Source organism: Budorcas taxicolor, chromosome 25, assembly GCF_023091745.1.
Source record: "Budorcas taxicolor isolate Tak-1 chromosome 25, Takin1.1, whole genome shotgun sequence".
NCBI classification, from domain to species: Eukaryota; Metazoa; Chordata; class Mammalia; order Artiodactyla; family Bovidae; genus Budorcas; species Budorcas taxicolor.
The window spans coordinates 28,303,303-28,324,978 of record NC_068934.1 but is presented as its reverse complement, the minus strand read 5'-3'; the positions used below and the strand labels follow the sequence as shown (position 1 = coordinate 28,324,978).

The window sequence follows — 21,676 nt, the reverse complement described above, 5'->3', positions numbered from 1 at the left end:
CGTCATTGTGACACCAGTGACATGTATGGTGGGCTCACAAGGATGAGGACAGGGAACACGAGGGAACGCTGATGGTCACTCCTAGAGCAGGGCTGCAGACTGAGCCCGGCTCCACAGGAAGCCATTTCCTCAAGATCAGACTCTGCCTCTCCTGTTGGGCTCTGCTCTAAGCCCTTGGCCACTTGTGTAAGGTCCTCCCTGTCACACATGATACTGGTCAAACAGTCTCAATCCACAGACCAAAGAGCCTGAAGTCTCGAAATAAAGATGTGACTGGCACTCCAGTGGTTAAGAAGTCACCTTCCAAGGCAGCGGGTGTGCATTCAGCCCCTGGTTGGGAGCTAAGATTTCACATACCCCGTGGCCAAAACCCTCTCTGCCCTCTGGGACATGTGCCAGATAAGTCAAGCTATTTTTAAAATTGAGAAAGAATAATAACATTTGTATCAAAACAATTTTTCCTTCAGAGTTTTCTGCATGGCAGCCTTTACCGCCTTATTCCTCAAGCTGTAGATCAGGGGGTTCAGCATGGGGATCACTGTGGTGTAGAACATGGAGGCCACATTCTCCTGGGCCAGGGAGCTGGCGCTGGAGGGTTTCAAGTACATGAAGGCAGTTGTTCCATAGAAAATCCCCACAGCTGTAAAGTGGGAGCTGCAGGTGCTGAAGGCTTTGGCCCTTCCCCCTGTGGTGCTGATGTGGAGGATACTGGACAGGATGAAGGCATAGGAAATTAGGACTGTTAAGCTGGTGACTATGATGTTGAATCCAGCCAAAAAGAAGACTGTCATCTCAACGTCATAGGTGCTGGAACAGGAAAGTTTCATGAGGGGGAGGATGTCACAGAAGTAATGACTGATGAGGTGTCCACAATAGGGCAGTTTCAACATGAGGCCAGTCTCTATGGTTGAGCCAATGAGTCCCATGATATAGACACCAGCCACCAGCAGGGAGCAGACTCCATGAGACATGATGATGTTGTAAAGCAAAGGCCTGCAGATGGCAACATAGCGGTCATAGGCCATCACTGTCAGCATGTAACACTCAGCAATGACAAACACCAGGAAGAAGTAGAGCTGTGACATGCACCCTGCATAGGAGATGGTGTTCTTCTCTGACACAAAGTTCACCAGCATCTTAGGGGTAGTGACAGAGGAGTAGCAGAGATCCACAAAGGACAGGTTGCTGAGGAAATAGTACATGGGGGTGTGAAGCTGAGCGTTCAGACAAATCAGGGTTATCATGCCCAGGTTCCCTACCATGGTGATGGAATAGATCCCAAGGAAGAGGAAGAAGAGGGGGAGCTGGAGCTCTGGTTGACTTGTTAAACCTCCAAGAATGAACTCAGTCACTGTAGAGTGATTTTCTGCAGCCATTCTCCTTGGGGGACCTGTGTGATGTAAGAGAAGAATTGCATGAAAGGCTGCTTCTTGCACTGCTTGGTGAAGCTAGTTTTGAGAATCTGGGCCAGCTGAGCGATCCTGATGTCTTTCCTGATGAATATTCCCTCATCCTGATGTTTGTTTTGGGAGGAAGACAAGACCCTGAGTATTTCAAAGATGAGCCAACAAGGGGGCAAGATCTGGAGCTGCTGTCACGTTCACGGTCTGAAGTAGCCTAGCACAGTGGGTCTTAAAGTGCAGTTCCTGGACCAGCATCATTGGCATTACATGAAGACATTAGAGATGCAGATTCTCAGGCCTCACCCCAGACCTACCAAGTCAGGAACTCTGGGATGGGGCCCAGTGATCTGCGTATCACACTGTCTCCAGATGAGGCTGAAGAAGGTTCACATTTGAGAATCTCAATCCTGTAGATAATAAGCAGTAGAGTTAATATCAGAGATATATTTTGTTTCAGAAATGAAATGCTTCTATCATTTCTGCAAGTCCTAAATACTGACTGAATGTGAACATCCAGTAACTGATCTCAGATTGATGAAGTGTCAGGGGGAAATGGTAGTTACAACAGTATTATTGAGTTTCAAGTCAATTTCTGTATTTGAAAGATAAAGAGATGAGGGATAATAATTTCTAAGGTGGTTGTAGAAATAATATGGGATAATGCAGTTTGAATTGTTTTTTCAAGATGTCATTTCTTATACAAATGTGAGTTTTCAGTAGACGTCTGGAATATTTTCCTAGTGTTTCACTGGCCCCAGGCCCTAAGGCAATGGTACTTAACATTGTCTGTCCATTATAACACCTGCAACATGTAAAAAGTATTGATATCTATGTTCCATCCATTAATTCATCTCTCGTGGAGACTGGGGCCTGACATATAGGTTATTTCAGGGTAAATGCTTACCAGCTACTATATTATTTTTCTTATTTTCATTTTTTGATCATGATATCAAATCATCACCTCCCTAATGACAGAGTACTTAAGTTACAGACATGTCCTAAGAAGCATGGATCATTATTGCTGGATATGATACCTATAGATATCCCTTCTCTGACAGGTATTCTTTAAGTTAAAGTCTTAAATTTGCACTATTTTCATTGGTTACTTACAGAGTTACTAACTTTTGTATATTGCTCTTCAAAAGTCATTCTCATTAACTCCTCTGAAGAATACTGCATATGAGGAGAAATGTGTTTAGAGTAGAATTTTCATTCGCATGTTTATATGGAGAAAACTGAAGTGCCAGACACTAAGTGACTTTCCAGAGACTTTCTAATTATGAAGAACTTGAAACTGAAACTGCTTTCTTCTGATCATGAACTCTTGCCTTTGCCCAAATGTGTAGCCTTACAAATCGAGGCACCTAGAGGTTTAAGCAATGTTACGATTGAATGTGTTTTATCCTTGATGTCTTATTTGTGCATACATATACAAAGGGGAATGTTATATTATTTTCCTATTCTGTAGGAAATAGAAGCTCTAAAATTTAAATAAGTTACCAGAAGGCGTAAAAGTAGGAAGACACAGAACTGGGTCTAACTAAACCTTAGGACTTCTGTCTACCAGGTTGTTATTTGTCCACTAAACTATGTTACCTTGTTCTAGATTATCTTCTTTGTAGCAGTTTATTATTCTTTAGTGAAGTTAACTTATTGAATTTTTGGACAAAGATGATAGATTTCATGGCCAATTTCAGATGCATTAAAGAAAAATTATCAGGACTTCCCTGGTGGTTCAGTAGTTAAGAATCTGTCTGTCAGCGCAGGCAACATGAGTTTGATCCCTGGTCTGGGAAGATCCCACATGGCACAGAGCAACTAAGCCCGTACACCACAACTACTAAGCTTGAGTTCTGCAAGTACTGAAGCCTGTGCCCTAGATCCCGTGCTGTGCAACAAGATCAGCCACTGTTGTGAGAAGTCTGCACACAGAACTAGAGAGTAGCCTTTACCTGATGCAATTAGAGAATCCCTTGTGCAACTCTAAAGACCCAGTGCAGGCAAAAATAAATAAACTAATTAATTAATTTAAGAAAAAAAAGAAAAATTACCAAGCCAGTATATGTGCATTGCAGAAAATCAGGAATACAAATAAGCAAAAATAAAATAACCTTCTGGCTCCTTGGAGACAAGCAATAGTCATTACTATTGTTTTAGGTGTTTTTCAATCCTTCAGTGCATATATGCATCCCCGATTCAATGGACATGAACTTGAGCAAACTCTGGAAGATGATGAGGGTCAGGGAGGCCTGGCATGCTGAAGTCCATGGGTTCGCAAAGAGTTGGATATGACTTGGTGACTGAGTATCAACAAAAATATGTTATCCAGGGGTCTCTGGTGGCTCAGATGGTAAAGTATCTGCTTGCAATGCAGAAGACTGAGGGGTCCATCCCTGGGTTGGGAACATCCGTTGGAGAAGGGCATGGCAACTGACTCCAACATTCTTGCCTGAAGAATCCCATGGACAGAGGAGCCTGGTGGGCTACAGTCCACAGGGTCCCAAAGAGTCCTGCATGACTGAGCATGTCATTTCACTTTCACATATGTATCTATATGTATATAAGCACACATGTATTTTAAATAATCTTTGTAACCTGCTTTTTTAATGTATCACTTTATAATGCATTGTCTCATTCCTATAATAACAGTAACTTCAGCACTAACTACATATTTTTTTCTAGGTGTAAAAATCCTTAATTATATCAATAGCATGAAGACAAGAAAATCTGAATTGCACTACAAACTCTACATGTTAAATTGCCAACTTTATAATAATTGCTATCGAGGTAATTAAGATTTTTTTTTAATATTTCTGTTAATTGTAAAAAAGAAAAAAATTCTTGCTGGGAGCAACAATAGATTAAAAATATCTTACAAATTCCCTTCTACTCAAATTCCACCTCTTAAAACTTAAGAAACAGAAAATCCACCTAGAATATACCATTGCCAGAAATCACAGGGCCATATAGACTGAACAGTATTTACTTCGTGAGGTGCAGATGGGAAAATCCTAGACAGCACTGACTTAATTATTGACTCCCACAATCCTCTAACAATATAAAATAGGAAAACATGACCCCATATTTGATATCAGTCACTACAATTCCTACCTCTAGTTCTACCAGACTTTCAGAGCCTCAGGATTGCCGCCCATGAGAACACAGCACAGAAAGAAAAACCACCCAGAGATGAAGGTAAACACACGGTTGAAAATAGCCTGCATCAGACACAAGAGGTGATGGAAGAATATTTTTCTCATAGAATTGTTTAAATTGTAATTAAATACCTCTGCTGATGTAGAGCTGTACTCAGTCTCCTGGAAGTATTTGGAAATGCCTCAATTTTGACAGGAAATCAATATTAGGAGATGAGAGGACCATATAGATTTACATCTAGCCCTAAATTTACTGAAAGGAGCCTGCACCATCATGAAAAAAGTGTCCATGAGGTAGGGAGATATGTGGGTGTGTTTATATGTATATGAGCAGAACTTCTCCTGGGAGGCAGTCACTTCAGACTGGGGCCTTTAGTAAAGGACAATTAGAGTTTTGATTTACACTTGGGCTGTGAATTATGTTCTTGGGTCCCAAGTGTGTTAATTTTCCTTTTATTGGGGAAGTCAACTTGCTGTTGGAGAAACTATAGTCTGATGCCTCCTTTCAAGTAATTTACTATCAATGAGTCCATCACCATCCACATTATCCTCATTATAAGCAGCACCACCAGCCCCACAACCCCTGTGGTTATTATTATCAACACCATCGTCAGTCACTGTCATTATGGTTGTTACTCATCATCAGTTGTTCGCGATCAAGCATAATCAACTATGATAAAAGGCTTATTTGAAAGCATTAAAGAAATAGAGTTGACTATTTTAATAAAAGTGTGTCATCTCACTAAAGGAACGTTAATTCATAAGGAGTGCTGAATTTGTCACCTTGATGTTGGACCTCTAGATTGACTGTGTAGAATGGCAGGAGGTTGAGGGCATAAGAAGGTAGATTTATAAGAATTCTTCACTTGTGTATTCTCATTCATAAGGAAAATATGCTGAGAAGATTGTATCCTTTTCAAGACTACATTCAATAAAATATTATCTGTGAAAATGCTGCTAGTGAAGATTTTTAAATTAAACCTTTTCTTTTGAGTTAATTGTAGATTCACATAGGGGTACAAGAAATAATAGAGAGAGGTCCTGTGTACCCTTGAGCAGTTTCCCCCAACGGGAACAATTTGAAAAGTTATAATACAATATCACACTCAGGATGTCCTTGGAATTTGCCAAGCAAGAATACTGATATGGGTAGCCATTCCCTTCTCCAGGGGATCTTCCACACCCAGGAACCGAGCCCTCATCTTCCACGTTGCAGGAAGATTCTTTTCCCTCTGAGCCACTGGGGAAGCGCCACATATCGATTGATCTTCTTCAGATTTCCCCATTTTTATTTATACTCATTTGTGTGTAAGTATATTAACCTCAAAGCAATTTTATCACATGCACAGATAGTGTATCCATCACCACAGTTCATATAGAAACATCTACCTCACCTTCATTTTCTAATTTTCAAAATAATAATTTAGTTTCTTTCTTTTTTTTAAAGCAAGTCTCTGATAGGTTTATTTATTTGTTTAAATATAAATGTATGTATTTTAATTGGAGGTTAATTACTTTACAATATTGTATTGGTTTTGCCATACATCGACATGAATCTGCCACAGGTATACATGTGTTCCCCATCCTGAACGCCCCCCTCCTCCCTCCCCGTACCATCATTTCTACCAAAGAAAGCTAGTTATTTTTCTTTAGTATCTTAAACCATGTTTTATATGTGTTTCAGTCCATTGCAATATCATTTTCTTGCCTGGAGAATTTCATGGGTAGAGAAGCCTGGCTACATTACATGGGTTGCAAAGAGCCAGACCCGACTGGGGGACTAACACTTTCACTAGGTACCCACTAGAGATGTTAACACTTGAAAATGTGACAACATCATTTTGTTGAGAATGGAGATCAAGCAAACTTCTTATACAGTGCTAATGGAAACTAAAATTAAACAACCTCTTTGTAGGATTGTTTGGTAGTTTCTTTTAAACTTGCCTATGGCCAAAGAATTCTTAGATATTTATCTAAGGTAAATGAAAACATAGGTTCACAAAGAGTTCTGTCCATGAATGCTTATATATCGTGTATTCACAGTAATTCAAACTGGAAACTACCAAGTGTTCTTCAACAGGCGGGAAACAATTTGTGGATCTGTACAAGGAATGGATTGCTACTAATAAACAAGAAACATATGATTGATACATACAACAATATGAAAGACCTAGAAAGTGTTGTGCTGGGCAAAATGTATCAGACACCATAGGGTCTGTATTGTGCACTCTGATCGGGAAAACTAATCAGTTGTGATAGAAAATAAGACAGTGGCTGTGTGAATTTAGGGATAGATGGGAGATTCCACACTTTGGACTTGTGACTTAGCCCCATTTCTTTTATTTGTAAAAGGCATTTATATATGATCTCACATTCTGCGATTATTGATTGATTTTGAGTGTTAAGATGCACTCCTTTCTTTTTTAAAAGAGACCCATTTTATTGTAGTATAATTGAAATAATGTGTACAATATTATTAGTCTGAGACAAGCATACACCAGTGAGGGCTTCCCAGGTGAAGGACCTGCCTGCCAATGCAGGAGATGTAAGACATGGTGTCTAACTGTTGCAAATTGTAATTGCAAGAAGGCATTTAGAAGAGTTGTGTGGCTCAGACTAGGTGCCCCAAACATGTTAGTGGCTAGCGTTATTATTACTGTGACTAAGAAATTCATATAAAGGGATCAGGTAGAGGTTCTTGTGCAGGAATAAGTAGGGAGGAGTGGAAAAGAGGAGAGGAGGAAGTCTAGGTGAGAAAGACTCTGGACATCACTTCCTGGTCACTCTCAGATCCACCTGTCTCTGCCTTGTGTACTTCCAAGTGGAAAAAACTAGGAAGTGGGTTGAGAAATATTTTCTACGTAGAAGAAGATTAAACAGTGAATGACTCTCAAACTCAGCTAAAGTTTAATTTATTGAAAGGTAGTTGATTTACAATATTATATTTGTTTCAGATGGACAACATTTTTATAGGTGACTCCATTTAAAGCAACTATATAATACTGGCCATGCTTATTTATTTTATGCATAGTAGCTGTATGCTTAATCCCCTGACTCTCTTCTCCCCCACCACCCCAGGGAATCACTCTTTTTTCTCTATCTGTGAGTCTCTGAAACTTGAAAAAAAATTATATTAAATTACAATTTAGCTAGTAGAGTTTACCAAAGGATTCAGGATAGAGTAAAAGCTTCTGAAATAAGGAAAATAAGCATAATATCAGCTGGTTTTAAATAGAGATGAGAGAAGAGAGAGGGCAAGAAGGAGGAGGGAAGGAGGCAGGAGAAGTTACCCAGCTATGCAGAGAAGGGACTGTTTCCTTTCCCCGGTGGGCAAGGATTCAGAGGGCTTCCCTCTGGGATTTATAACAACTTGTTCCTAAATTTGAGCAAGAACGATGACATGTGCCTGAAAATAATTTTCCCCTCAGAGTTTTCTGGATGGCCACATTTACCTCCTTATTCCTCAAGCTGTAGATCGGGGGTTCAGTATGGCGACCACTGTGGTGTAAAACACGTAGGCCATGTTCTCCTGGGCCAGGGAACTGGCTGTGGAGGGTTTTAAGTACATGAAGGCAATAATTCCATAGAAAATCCCCATGGCTGCAAAGTGGGAGCTGCAGGTGCTGAAGGCTTTGGACCTTCTCTCTGTGGTGCTGATGTGGAGGATACTGGACAGGATGAAAGCATAGGAAGTTAGGACTGTTAGGTTTAGGATTTTATTTTATCACAATTGTGCCCCTCCTACCATTTCTTTGCAGCTTCTCCTTTGTCTCTGGATGAAGGGTATCTGTTTTTGGAGAGTTCCAGTGTCTTCCTGCTGATGGTTGTCGAACAACTTATTTTATCCCATAGTTATCTAATATCATAAAATAGGAAAACATGAGCCTATACTTCATGTTAGTCACTACAATTATTACTCCAGTTCTAGCAGACCATCAGAGGCTTTGGATTGCTGCCCATAAGAATGTAGTACACAGGAAAAAACCCTTACCTTAGAGATAAGGTAAACATGATTGCAAATACCTTGTATTAGAAACAAGAGTTCATGAAAGAGATGTTTTTCTCACACAGTTGCTTTAAGTTGTAATCAAATACCTGTGCTGATGAAAAATGGAACATGCTCCCCTGGAAATTATAGGATATGCCTCGGTTTCAACAGTCAGGAAATAAATCATAGGAAATGAGAAGATCACACAGGCTTATGTAATGAAATATGGTCACTGAGATGGGGAGACTTGGAGACCTGTTGAAATATGTGGGTATATGGATAAAGGTTCTCCTGGGATGGAGTCACTTCAGAGACTGGAGTCCTCTGAAAAAGAGCAATTAGGACCCTGGTTTTTGTGTCCCAAGTGTGTTAATTTTCCTTTTAGTGGGGAAGTCAACTTGCTGCTTGAGAAACTATAATCTAATGCATCCTTTCAAATATTTTACACCCAGCAAATCCATCACCATCATCATTAACATAAGTAACATCATCATTACCACTTCCACCAGCGTCGCCAGAAACACCCACAACCAACTTGGTCATTACCATCGACATCATCATCAGTCACTATCATTATTACAGTTTTTACTCATCATTAGTTAGTCACTGTATGGATGTGAGAGTTGGACTATAAAGAAAGCTCAGTGCTGAAGAACTGATGCTTTTGAACTGTGGTGTTGGAGAAGACTCTTGAGAGTCCCTTGGACTGCAAGAAGATCCAACCAGTCCATCCTAAAGGAGATCAGTCCTGGGTGTTCATTGGAAGGCCTGATGTTGAAGCTGAAACTCCAATACTTTGGCCACCTGATGTGAAGAGCTGACTCATTTGAAAAGACCCTGATGCTGGGAAAGATTGAGGGCGGGAGGAGAAGTGTACGACAGAAGATGAGATGGTTGGATGGCATCACCGACTCAATAGACATGAGTTTGGGTAAACTCCGTGAGTTGGTGATGGACAGGGAGCCCTGGCATGCCATGGTTCATGGGGCTGCAAAGAGTCGGACACGACTGAGCAACTGAATTGAACTGGTTAGGCGTATCAGCTAGGCTTTAAGTTTTTATTCTGAAGTGTCTTTGAACAGATGCAAATATTTTTTTTAAAATTTTTATTTTTACTCTATTTTACTTTACAATACTGTGTTGGTTTTGCCATACATTGACATGAATCTGCCACAGGTGTACATGAATTCCTAATCCTGAACCCCTCTCCCACCTCCCACCCTATATCATCTCTCTGGATCATCCCCGTGCACCAGCCCCAAGCATCCTGTATCCCGTATCGAACATAGACTGGTGATTCGTTTCTTACATGATAGTATACATGTTTCAGTGCCATTCTCCCAAATCATCCCACCCTCTCCCTCTCCCTCAGAGTCCAAAAGTCCGTTCTATACATCTGTGTCTCTTTTGCTGTCTCGCATGCAGGGTTATCATTACCATCTTTCTAAATTCCATATATATGTGTTAGTATACTGTATTGGTGTTTGTCTTACTTCACTCTGTATAATTGGCTCTGGTTTCATCCATCTCATTAGAACTGATTCACATGTATTCTTTCTAATGGCTGAGTAATACTCCCTTGTGTATACGTACCACAGCTTTCTTATCCATTCATCTGTTGATGGACATCTAGGTTGTTTCCATGTCCTGGCTATTATAAACAGTGCTGCAATGAACACTGGTGTACATGTGTCTCTTTCAATTCTGGTTTCCTCGGTGTGTATGCCCAGCAGTGGGATTGCTGGGTCATAAGGCAGTTCTATTTGCAATTTTTTAAGGCATCTCCACACTGTTCTCCATAGTGACTGTACTAGTTTGCATTCCCACCAACAGTGTAAGAGGGTTCCCTTTTCTCCACACCCTCTCCAGCATTTACTGCTTGTAGACTTTTGGATCGCAGCCATTCTGACTGGTGTGAAATGGTACCTCATTGTGGTCTTGATTTGCATTTCTCTGATAATGAGTGATGTTGAACATCTTTTCATGTGTTTGTTAGCCATCCGTATGTCTTTTTTGGAGAAATGTCTATTTAGTTCTTTGGCCCATTTTTTTGATTGGGTCATTTATTTTTCTGGACTTGAACTGCATAAGTTGCTTGTATATTTTTGATATTAGTGGTTTGGCAGTTGCTTCATTTGCTATTATTTTCTCCCATTCAGAAGGCTGTTTTTTCACCTTGCTTATAGTTTCTTTTGTTGTGCAGAAGCTTCACCCCAAAACAATGAATTTCACCTTTTTCTCAAGTGTGCAGGGAACCTTCTCCAGGATAGATCACATCCTGGGCCATAAATCTAACCTTGATAAATTCAAAAAAATCGAAATCATTCCAAGCATCTTTTCTGACCATAATGCATTAAGATTAGATATCAATTACAGGAAAAAAAATATTAAAAATTCCAACATATGGAGGCTGAACAACTTGCTTCTGAATAACCAACAAATCACAGAAGAAATCAAAAAAGAAATCAAAATATGCATAGAAACAAATGAAAATGAAAACACAACAACCCAAAACCTGTGGGACACTATAAAAGCAGTGCTAAGAGGAAAGTTCATAGCACTACAGGCATACCTCAAGAAACAAGAAAAAGTCAAATAAATAACCTAACTCTACACCTAAAGCAACTAGAAAAGGAAGAAATGGAGAACCCCAGAGTTAGTAGAAGAAAAGAAATCTTAAAAATTAGGGCAGCAATAAATGCATTTGTTTCATCAAGAAACAAAGAGAGAAAAATCAAATCAATAAAATTAGAAATGAAAATGAAGAGATCACAACAGACAACACAGAAATACAAAGGATCATAAGAGACTACTATCAGCAATTATATGTCAATAAAATGGACAATGTAGAAGAAATGGACAAATTCTTAGAAGTGTACAACTTTCCAAAATGGAACCAGGAAGAAATAGAAAATCTTAACAGACCCATCACAGCACGGAAATTGAAATTGTAATCAGAAATCTTCCTGCAAACAAAAGCCCAGGTCCAGATGGCTTCACAGCTGAATTCTACCAAAAATTTAGAGAAGAGCTAACACCTATCCTACTCAAACTCTTCCAGAAAATTGCAGAGGAAGGTAAACTGCCAAACTCATTCTATGCGGCCACCATCAGCCTAATACCAAAACCTGACAAAGATGCCACAAAAAAAGAAAACTACAGGCCAATATCACTGATGAACATAGATGCAAAAATCCTCAACAAAATTCTAGCAATCAGAATCCAACAACACATTAAAAAGATCATACACCATGACCAAGTGGGCTTTATCCCAGGGATGCAAGGATTCTTCAATATCCGCAAATCAATCAATGTAATTCACCACATTAACAAATTGAAAAATAAAAGCCATATGATTATCTCAATAGATGCAGAGAAGGCCTTTGACAAAATTCAACATCCATTTATGATTAAAAACTCTCCAGAAAGCAGGAATAGAAGGAACATACCTCAACATAATAAAAGCTATCTATGACAAACCCACAGCAAACATTATCCTCAATGGTGAAAAATTGAAAGCATTTCCCCTAAAGTCAGGAACAAGACAAGGGTGTCCACTTTCACCGCTACTATTCAACATAGTTCTGGAAGTTTTGGCCACAGCAATCAGAGCAGAAAAAGAAATAAAAGGAATCCAAATTGGAAAAGAAGAAGTAAAACTCTCACTGTTTACAGATGACATGATCCTCTACATAGAAAACCCTAAAGACTCCACCAGAAAATTACTAGAGCTAATCAATAAATATAGTAAAGTTGCAGGATATAAAATCAACACACAGAAATCCCTTGCATTCCTATACACTAATAATGAGGAAGTAGAAAAAGAAATTAAGGAAACAATTCCATTCACCATTGCAACGAAAAGAATAAAATACTTAGGAATATATCTACCTAAAGAAACTAAAGACCTATATATAGAAAACTATAAGACACTGATGAAAGAAATCGAAGAGGACACTAATAGATGGAGAAATATACCATGTTCATGGATCAGAAGAATCAATATAGTGAAAATGAGTATACTACCCAAAGCAATCTACAGATTCAATGCAATCCCTATCAAGCTACCAGTGGTATTTTTCTAGAACAAATAATTTCAAGATTTGTATGAAAATACAAAAAACCTCGAATAGCCAAAGCAATCTTGAGAAAGAAGAATGGAACTGGAGGAATCAACTTGCCTGACTTCAGGCTCTACTACAAAGCCAGTCATCAAGACAGTATGGTACTGGCACAAAGACAGAAATATAGATCAATGGAACAAAATAGAAAGCCCAGAGATAAATCCACACACCTATGGACACCTTATCTTTGACAAAGGAGGCAAGAATATACAATGGAGGAAAGACAATCTCTTTAACAAGTGGTGCTGGGAAAGCTGGTCAACCACTTGTAAAAGAATGAAACTAGATCACTTTCTAACACCACACAAAAAAAATAAACTCAAAATGGATTAAAGATCTAAATGTAAGACCAGAAACTATAAAACTCCTAGAGGAGAACATAGGCAAAACACTCTCCGACATAAATTACAGCAGGATCCTCTATGATCCATCTCCCAGAATTCTGGAAATAAAAGCAAAAATAAACAAATAGGATCTAATTAAAATGAACAGATGCAAATATTTTAATAAAAAACTTATAACTTCAGTAGAAATGCCAGTTTATAAGGAATGCTGGAGTTTTTTCACTTTGCCCCTGCACCTTTAGATGAGTAGTGTTTGAATTACAGGAGGTTGAAGGGCATAAGAAAGTAGACTTTTAAGAACTCTTCATGAGCATTTTGTCCTTCATAAGGGAAGTATGTTTAAAAGAATATGTACTTCTCAAGAATACATTCATTTATCTATAATTTATGAAAGTGTTGCTAATTCAGATTGTAAATTAAAGTTTTTCTCGAGATAATTGTACAGTATATTCACATGGAGGTACAAGAAATAATATATTGATAGATGCTATGTATCCTTTAAATAGTTAACCCAATGGTAACATTTTACACAATTATAGTACAATATCACATGTGGAATGTTGCATGTTGCCATAGAGGGTCCGCTGAGCTCTGATTTCCTCTGTTTTATTTATACTCATTTCTAAATGTACTTCAAAGAAATTTTATCACATGCACAGATTGAGTATTCACCAACACAGTTCATATAAAAACACTAGAGTCACCTTCATTCTCATTTTCAAAATAATAAATTGGTGTCTTACACTCCAAAGATGACGAGTTATTTTTCTTTATTATCTCTATAGTCTCATTAATTTAATCATACTTTATGAATTTCAGTCCATTGTATTTATTCTCATTTTATTGCTCAAAATTTTCTCTCTTTGATCTGAGGAATTCTCTTCAGTTTGCTTCTTGAGTCTTTTGGACAGAGTAATATTAGTCTCTAATATTAACTTTTTTAAATAGTTAAAAAAATTTAAATTTATTTATTTTAATTGGAGGTTAATTACTTTACAATATTGTACTGGTTTTGCCATACATCAACATGAATCTGCCATGGGTGTACACGTGTTCCTCATCCTGAACACCCCTCCCTCCTCCCTCCCCGCACCATCCCTCTGGGTCATCCCAGTGCACCAGCCCCAAGCATCCTGTATCCTGCATTGAACTTGGACTGGCGATTCGTTTCTTCTATGTTATTATACATGTTTCAATGCCATTCTCCCAAATCATCCCATTCTCTCCCTCTCCTACAGAGCCCAAATGACTGTTCTATACATCTGTGTCTCTTTTTCTGTCTTGCATACAGGGTTATCACTACCATCTTTCTAAATTCCATATATATGTGTTCTTATACTGTATTGGTGTTTTTCTTTCTGGCTTGCTTCACTCTGTATAATCGGCTCCAGTTTCATCCACTTCATTAGAACTGATTCAAATGTATTCTTTTTAATGGCTGAGTAATACTCCATTGTGTATATGTACTGCAGCTTTCTTATCCATTCATCTGCTGATGGGCATCTAGGTTGCTTCCATGTCCTGGCTATTACAAACAGTGCTACGATGAACATTGGGGAATATGTGTCTCTTTCTCTTGTCTGATATGACAAGGTGTTGTGAGCTCCTCTCATCAGTTCCATTCTTCAGACCAGAAATCAACCATGTCTTTAAGAGAGTCATTTTCTTTTAGTGGTGAAAACGTGTCTCAAGGTCAAAAGTGGATTCCTACAGGGGCTCATTGTTTCTGGGTTAGTCACTGTTTCTAGTTCTTTAAGAAAGAACTAAAAAAATCTATACTCCATGGTTCTTAATTTAATGAGGATATGTTTTGATATTCTTTCTTCATTTTTTTAGGTATTTTTTTTTCAATATGTCATTTCAATTATCTAATTCACAATAGGCAAATTTCCTTGCATTATTGTTTTTTGTTTTCTCCTGTGCTTTGGTTTTCTCCTTTGTGGCTCCTACTCACAATAGATTAGATGTTCACTGCTGTTGGAAAATTACTAAACCACCTCTTAGTAAAGTCTTTTGCAGTTTCTTATGAACTTGTGTATGGTCAAACAATTCCACTGCTAGATATGCATCCAAGCTAAATGAAAATATATGATCATAAAGAATTTTTTACATGAATGCTTGTCTCTTCTTAATTCATCATAGCCCAAACTGGAAATAACCAACTTTCCAGCAAGAGGTGAGGAAACAAATTTGTGGATATATTCAGGCAATGGATGACTAGTAACCAGCAAAAAGTGTAGTTTTGACTCACACAAAACTATGGATATGAAAAATGGCTCTTCTCCAGAGATCCTGTGCACTAAACCCTCATCAGCCCAGGTCAGGTGTACCTGTCCCAGGGTCACAGAACAGGGAAGGTCAGGACACAGGGGAGCTCGGGTTAATATTGGCAGGATTATGTCTCTCTGCTCCTCTTTCCCACAAAGAGTGGTGGAGCAACGAGTCTCATCCTTGGTCTGAACTTCAGGAGCTCATAGAAGTAGGGCACGCTGGTGGACACTTCCAGGGCACGTCCACTCTTTGTCTTCTAGAAGGTATTCAGCCTGTGGGAGAGCAGGCTCTCCAAAGAGCTCCCAAACTGGGTTGGGAGATCTAGGGTTGCTCTTGACTTAAGACATGCTTTGTAATTGTGTCTGTTTCCTTGAGACCCCATGGACTGTTGTCCGCCAGGCTCCCCCATCCCTGGGATTCTTCAGACAAGAATACTGGAGTCAGTGGCCATTTCCTCATCCAAGGGATCTTCCCAACCCAGGGATCAAACCCAGGTCTCCTGTATTGGCAGGTGAATTCTTTACCACTGAGCTTTCTGGGAAGCCCTTCCCCCTTAATACACCAACCAAAAGAAACTGGAAGGGGGAAAAAAAAGTTTAAATACATAACTTAAATTTTTAGAGGAAAAGGAAAGGCCATTTTTACTTCACTAGTAAGATGATACAGGGGCCTGTGACTCCTCACAGGGAGTGAGAACAGTGCTCCCCAGTGTGGAATACCCTCCTCCCCAGGAAAAGTTGTTAGAGTACATAGCTGGGAATGGCTCTTTCCATATGCATTCTATCCTCATTCTACTCAGGTAAAAAGCTGAAAATTACATAACCCAGTGTCCCTTATAGCTAGAGCCATGGATATGAATTAGTTCCCACTAATTTTTAAATGCATTTTTGGTGAGATCTGAAAGGTGGGAGTGAGGTGGTTCTCACTCTTTAGTGTACATTGGAATCACCAGGATATCTATTACAACACAGATTACTGAACCCCACCCGGTAACTTCGTAGGTGTGGAGCAGGGATCCCAAATTTGCCTCTCTAACAGGCTTCCAGGTGATGTTCGAACCCAAGGTTCAGCTGTTTACTGATTTTTGAGTGACTTTTATGAGCGACTTTATTTGCGGTGGCAGTGGTCACAGTAGCAGCTGGGAGTCACATCAATTCTGAAGTCACTTTCCTGGCATCCTCAACTTTTCTTTAGTCTAGATCAACTCTAATAAAATCATTCACTGTATTTATTGTCTTTTGCTGCAGAAAAGTAGAGTTATATGTGTTTATCATTATAAATCACCGATTGATAAAACAGAATACCAAAAAATAGGTATACATGAGAGGATGTTACACATCCATTGCTCTGTGTCAGGCTGCTGAGTCTGAAACACATATCCTTGATATTGTTACAAAGAAAGGGGCATAGGGGAAATTTTGTCTTATTGCCACTGGATTTACTGAGCAACGTTGGCAGTAGGTCTCTGTGTCAATTAAGCAGAAAGCGATTTGGCAACAATTTATGATCTGGATGAGCAATCATCCTGGTTTTTCTAGGTCTGAGTGATCTCCCCAGGTGGGGCTTCCAGTGAGAAACATGGTGAAGAGCCAGGAAACCTGGTGAGCTGGTCACTCTGTTTCCTTATTTGTTCTGAAGAAGTTGCCTAGGGAGACTAGGGCAGATGATAAATAGTGGGGATCTGAGGAACTGATTTTAGGAGCCATTTGAAATTGGAAGAGCACAATTCAGGCAGGTAATTGACTGTTCAAAGGAGGTGCCAGGTTAAAACAAAGGGGACATTTGAGAGACAAGAGTGTGGGCTCCAAAGTCACTTAGACGTGGGCTTGATTCCCAGTGTCTTTGTTCACCAGATGTGTGACCTTCAGCAAGTTACTAAACTGCATTTCCATAGTGAAATGGGGAAAACAGTAGTACCTAACTGTTGTGAGGTGTAACTGAAATAATGCATATAAAGTGTTAGAAGAGTTTCAGGGCTCAGGTAAAGGTTGAAAAAGATGTTAGTGGCTGACATCATTATTATTGTTACTCAGTTACATGAAGGGATCAAGTAGGAGTCCTTATATAGAGATTAGAGAGGAGTGGAGGAGAGAAGAGGAAGATGTCTAGATGAGGAAGGCTCTGGACATCACTTGCCGGAGACTTTCATTCCACCTCTCTCTGCCTTGTGTACCCCCAAGTGCAAAACGTAGATTCTAAACTAAGTAATATTTTCTACATAGAAATTAATAAAAAGGTGAATTTCAAACTCACTGTTGAAAGTTTAATGTTTTATTGAGGTGTCATTGATATACAATATTATACTGGTTTTAGATATAGAACACACTTATTCAATATTATTTATAGTATACTCCATTTACAATTAGAAAACTGTAGCTTCACTCACAGTAAAAGAAGTGACTCATTGGAAAAGACTCTGATGCTGGGAAAGATTGAAGACAGGAGGTGAAGGGGATGACAGAGGATAAGATGGTTGGATATAATCATAGACACGATGGACATGAGTTTGAGCAAGCTCCAGGAGTTGGTGATGGACAGGGAAGTCTGGCAGGCTGCAGTCCATGGGGTCACAAAGACTCAGACACAATTGAGTGACTGAGCTGAACTTACAGTTAAGGAGACATAAGAGGTGTGTGTTTGATCTCTGCATCAGAAGGATCATCTACGGGAGGAAATGGCAACCCACTCTGATATTCTTGCCTGGCAAACCCCATGGAGAGAGGAACCTGGAGGGCTACAGTCCATATGGTTACAAAGAGTTGGTCATGACTGAAGCGACTTAGCATGCAGAGTTACTAAGAAATAATGGCTATATTTCCCTGTCTTGTACATTGTATCCTTGTTGCCTATTCATTTTATAAAGAGTAGTCTGTGTCTCTCAATCCCCTACTCTTACCTTGCCCATCCCTGCTTTCCTCTACTCAATGGTAAACACTACTTTCTCTATGTGTGAGTCTGTGAATGTTTAAAACTTTGTTAAAATCCAATCAACATAGTGGGATTTATTAAGGGAATCAGGATATAGAATATGCTTTCCAAATGAGGGAAAATATGAAGAAATCAGAGGAGAGGGTGGATGGGAAGGAAGAGGGAAGGAGGCAGGTACAGTCTCCCAGCCATCCAGAGAAGGGATTGCTTCCCATCACGGGTGTGCAAGCATTCTTAGGGCTTCCCTCTGGGATTCATAACAACTTTTAAAACTAAGAAAGAGTAATAACATTTGCCTTAAAACACTTTCCTCTCAGGGTTTTATGCATGGCAGCCTTTACGTCCTTATTTCTCAAGCTGTAGATCAGAGGGTTCAGCATGGGGATCACTGCAGTGTAGAACACGGAGGCCACATTCTCCTGGGCCAGGGAACTGGCTGTGGAGGGTTTCAAGTATATGAAGGCAGTCGTTCCATAGAACATCCCCATGGCTGCAAAGTGGGAGCTGCAGGTGCTGAAAGCTTTGGACCTTCCCTCTGTGGTTCTGATGTGGAAGATACTGGACAGGATGAAGGCATAGGAAACAAGGATTGTTAAACTGGTGACTATGATGTCAAATCCAGCCAAAGAGAATACTATCATGTCAATATGATAGGTGCTAAAGCAGGAGAGCTTCATAAGGGCAAGTATGTCACAGTAATAATGACTGATGAGTGTCTCACAATAGGACAGTTTCAACAAGGTGATAGTCTCTATGGTTGAGCCAATGAGTGACATGACATAGACCCCAGGCAACAGCAAGAAGCAGGCTCGCTGAGACATGATGATGTTGTAAAACAGAGGTCTGCAGATGGCAACATAGCGGTCATAGGCCATCACTGTCAGTGTGTAACTCTCAGTAACGACAAATAGAAGGAAGAAGTAGAGCTGGGCCATGCACCCTGCATAGCAGATGGTGTTCTTCTCTGACACAAAGTTCACCAGCATCTTAGGGGTAGTGACAGAGGAGTAGCAGAGATCCACAAAGGACAGGTTGCTGAGGAAATAGTACATGGGGGTGTGAAGCTGAGCGTTCAGACAAATCAGGGTTATCATGCCCAGGTTCCCTACTATAGTGACTGAGTAGATCCCAAGGAAGAGGAAGAAGAGGGGGAGCTGGAGCTCTGGTCGATTTGTTAAACCTCCAAGAATGAACTCAGTCACTGTAGAGTGATTTTCTGCAGCCATTCTCCTTGGGGGACCTGTGTGATGTAAGAGAAGAATTGCATGAAAGGCTGCTTCTTGCACTGCTTGGTGAAGCTAGTTTTGAGAATCTGGGCCAGCTGTGCGATCCTGATGTCTTTCCTAATGAATATTCCCTCTTCTTGATGGTTGTTTTGGGAGGAAGACAAGACCCTGAGTATTTCAAAGATGAGCCAACAAGGGGGCAAGATCTGGAGCTGCTGTCACTTTCATGGTTCTGAAATAGCCTAAGTGGGTCTTAAAGTGCAGTTCCTGGACCAGCATCATTGGCATTACATGAAGACATTAGAGATGCAGATTCTCAGGCCTCACCCCAGACCTACCAAGTCAGGAACTCTGGGATGGGGCCCACTGATCTACATAGCACACTGTCTCCAGATGAGGCTGAAGAAAGTTTCACGTTTGAGAATCTCAATCCTGTAGGTAGTAAGCAGTAGAGTTAATATTAGAGATATATTTTGTTTCAGAAATGAAATTCCATCATTTATGCAAGTCCTAAATATTGACTGAATGTGAACATCCAGTAACTGATCTCAGACTGATGAAGTGTCAGGGGGATATGGTAGTTACAATATGGTAGTGTTATTGAATTTCAAGTCAATTTCTGTATCTGAAAGATGAAGAGATGAGAGATAATAATTTCTAAGGTGGTTGTGGAAACAATATGAGATAATGCAGCTAGAATCTTTTCTTCAAGATGTCATATCTTATACAAATGTGAGTTGTCAGTAGATGTCAGGAATGTTTTCCTGTGTTTCACTTGGATCAGGCCCTAAAGCAATGGTACTCAACATTGGCTGTATATTATAATCACTTGCAACATGTAAAAAGTGTTGATATCTATGTTCCACCCAGAGAGATTCTAATTAATTCATCTCTCGTGAAGCCTGGGCCCTGACATATAGGTTATTTCACGGTAAATGCTCACCAGATACTTTATTATTGTTCTTATTTTCATTTTTGATCATGATATCAAACCATCATCTCCCTAATGACAAAGTACTTAAGTTACAGACATGTCCTAAGAAGCATGGATCATCATTGCTGGATATGATACCTATAGATATCCCTTTTCTGACAGGTATTCTTTAAGTTAAAGTCTTAAATTTGCACTATTTTCATTGGTTATTTATACAGTTACTAACTTTTGTATATTGCTCTTCAAAAGTCATTCTCATTAACTCCTCTGAAAAGTTTTGCTTATGAGGAGAAATGTGTTTAGAGTAGAATTTTCATTTGCATGTTTATATGGAGAAAACTGAAGTGCCAGATACTAAGTGACTTTCCAGAGACTTTCTAATTATGAAGAACTTGAAACTGAAACTGCTTTCTTCTGATCATGAACTCTTCCCTTTGCCCAAGTGTGTATCCTTACAAATTGAGGCACCTAGAGGTTTAAGCAATGTTGTGATTGAATGTGCTTTATCCTTGATGTCTTATATTGTATGTACATACATATACAAGGGGGAATGTTATATTATTTTCCTATTCTGTAGGAAACAGAAGTTCTAAAATTTACCAGGCTCCTCTGTCCATAGGATTCTCCAGGCAAGAATACTGGAGTGGGTTGCCATTTCCTTCTCCAGGGGATCTTCCTGACCCAGGGATCGAACCCAGGTCTCCTGCATTGCAGGCAGATGCTTTACCCTCTGAGCCACCAACAAAGCCCACATAAGCTACCAGAAGGCGTAAAAGTAGGAAGACACAGAACTGGGTCTAACTAAACCTTAGGAGTTCTGTCTACCAGGTTGTTATTTGTCCACTAAACTATGTTACCTTGTTCTAGATTATCTTCTTTGTAGCAGTTTATTATTCTTTAGTGAAGTTAACTTATTGAATTTTTGGACAGAGATGATAGATTTCATGGCCAATTTCAGATGCATTAAAGAAAAATTATCAGGACTTCCCTGGTGGTTCTGTAGTTAAGAATCTGTCTGTCAGTGCAGGCGACGTGAGTTTGGTCTCCGGTCTGGGAAGATCCCACATGGCACAGAGCAACTAAGCCCGTACACCACAACTACTAAGCTTGAGTTCTGCAAGTACTGAAGCCTGTGCCCTAGATCCCGTGCTGTGCAACAAGATCAGCCACTGTTGTGAGAAGTCTGCACACAGAACTAGAGAGTAGCCTTTACCTGACGCAACTAGAGAATCCCTTGTGCAACTCCAAAGACCCAGTGCAGGCAAAAATAAATAAACTAATTAATTAATTTAAGAAAAAAAAT

General features: G+C 39.6%; 2 protein-coding genes across 2 annotated transcripts; both read right to left on the bottom strand.

Annotated features, from left to right (window-relative positions):
• Positions 1–446: 446 nt before the first annotated feature.
• LOC128068731 (olfactory receptor 8A1) lies at positions 447–1,376 on the bottom strand. Its single transcript, XM_052661928.1, has one exon. The coding sequence runs from the start codon at positions 1,374–1,376 to the stop codon at positions 447–449; it is 930 nt and encodes a 309-aa protein (XP_052517888.1).
• A 17,109-nt stretch (positions 1,377–18,485) lies between these two features.
• On the bottom strand, positions 18,486–19,439 carry LOC128069137 (olfactory receptor 151-like). Its single transcript, XM_052662410.1, has one exon. It carries the CDS (start codon positions 19,437–19,439, stop codon positions 18,486–18,488), a length of 954 nt encoding a protein of 317 aa, XP_052518370.1.
• Positions 19,440–21,676: the final 2,237 nt, after the last annotated feature.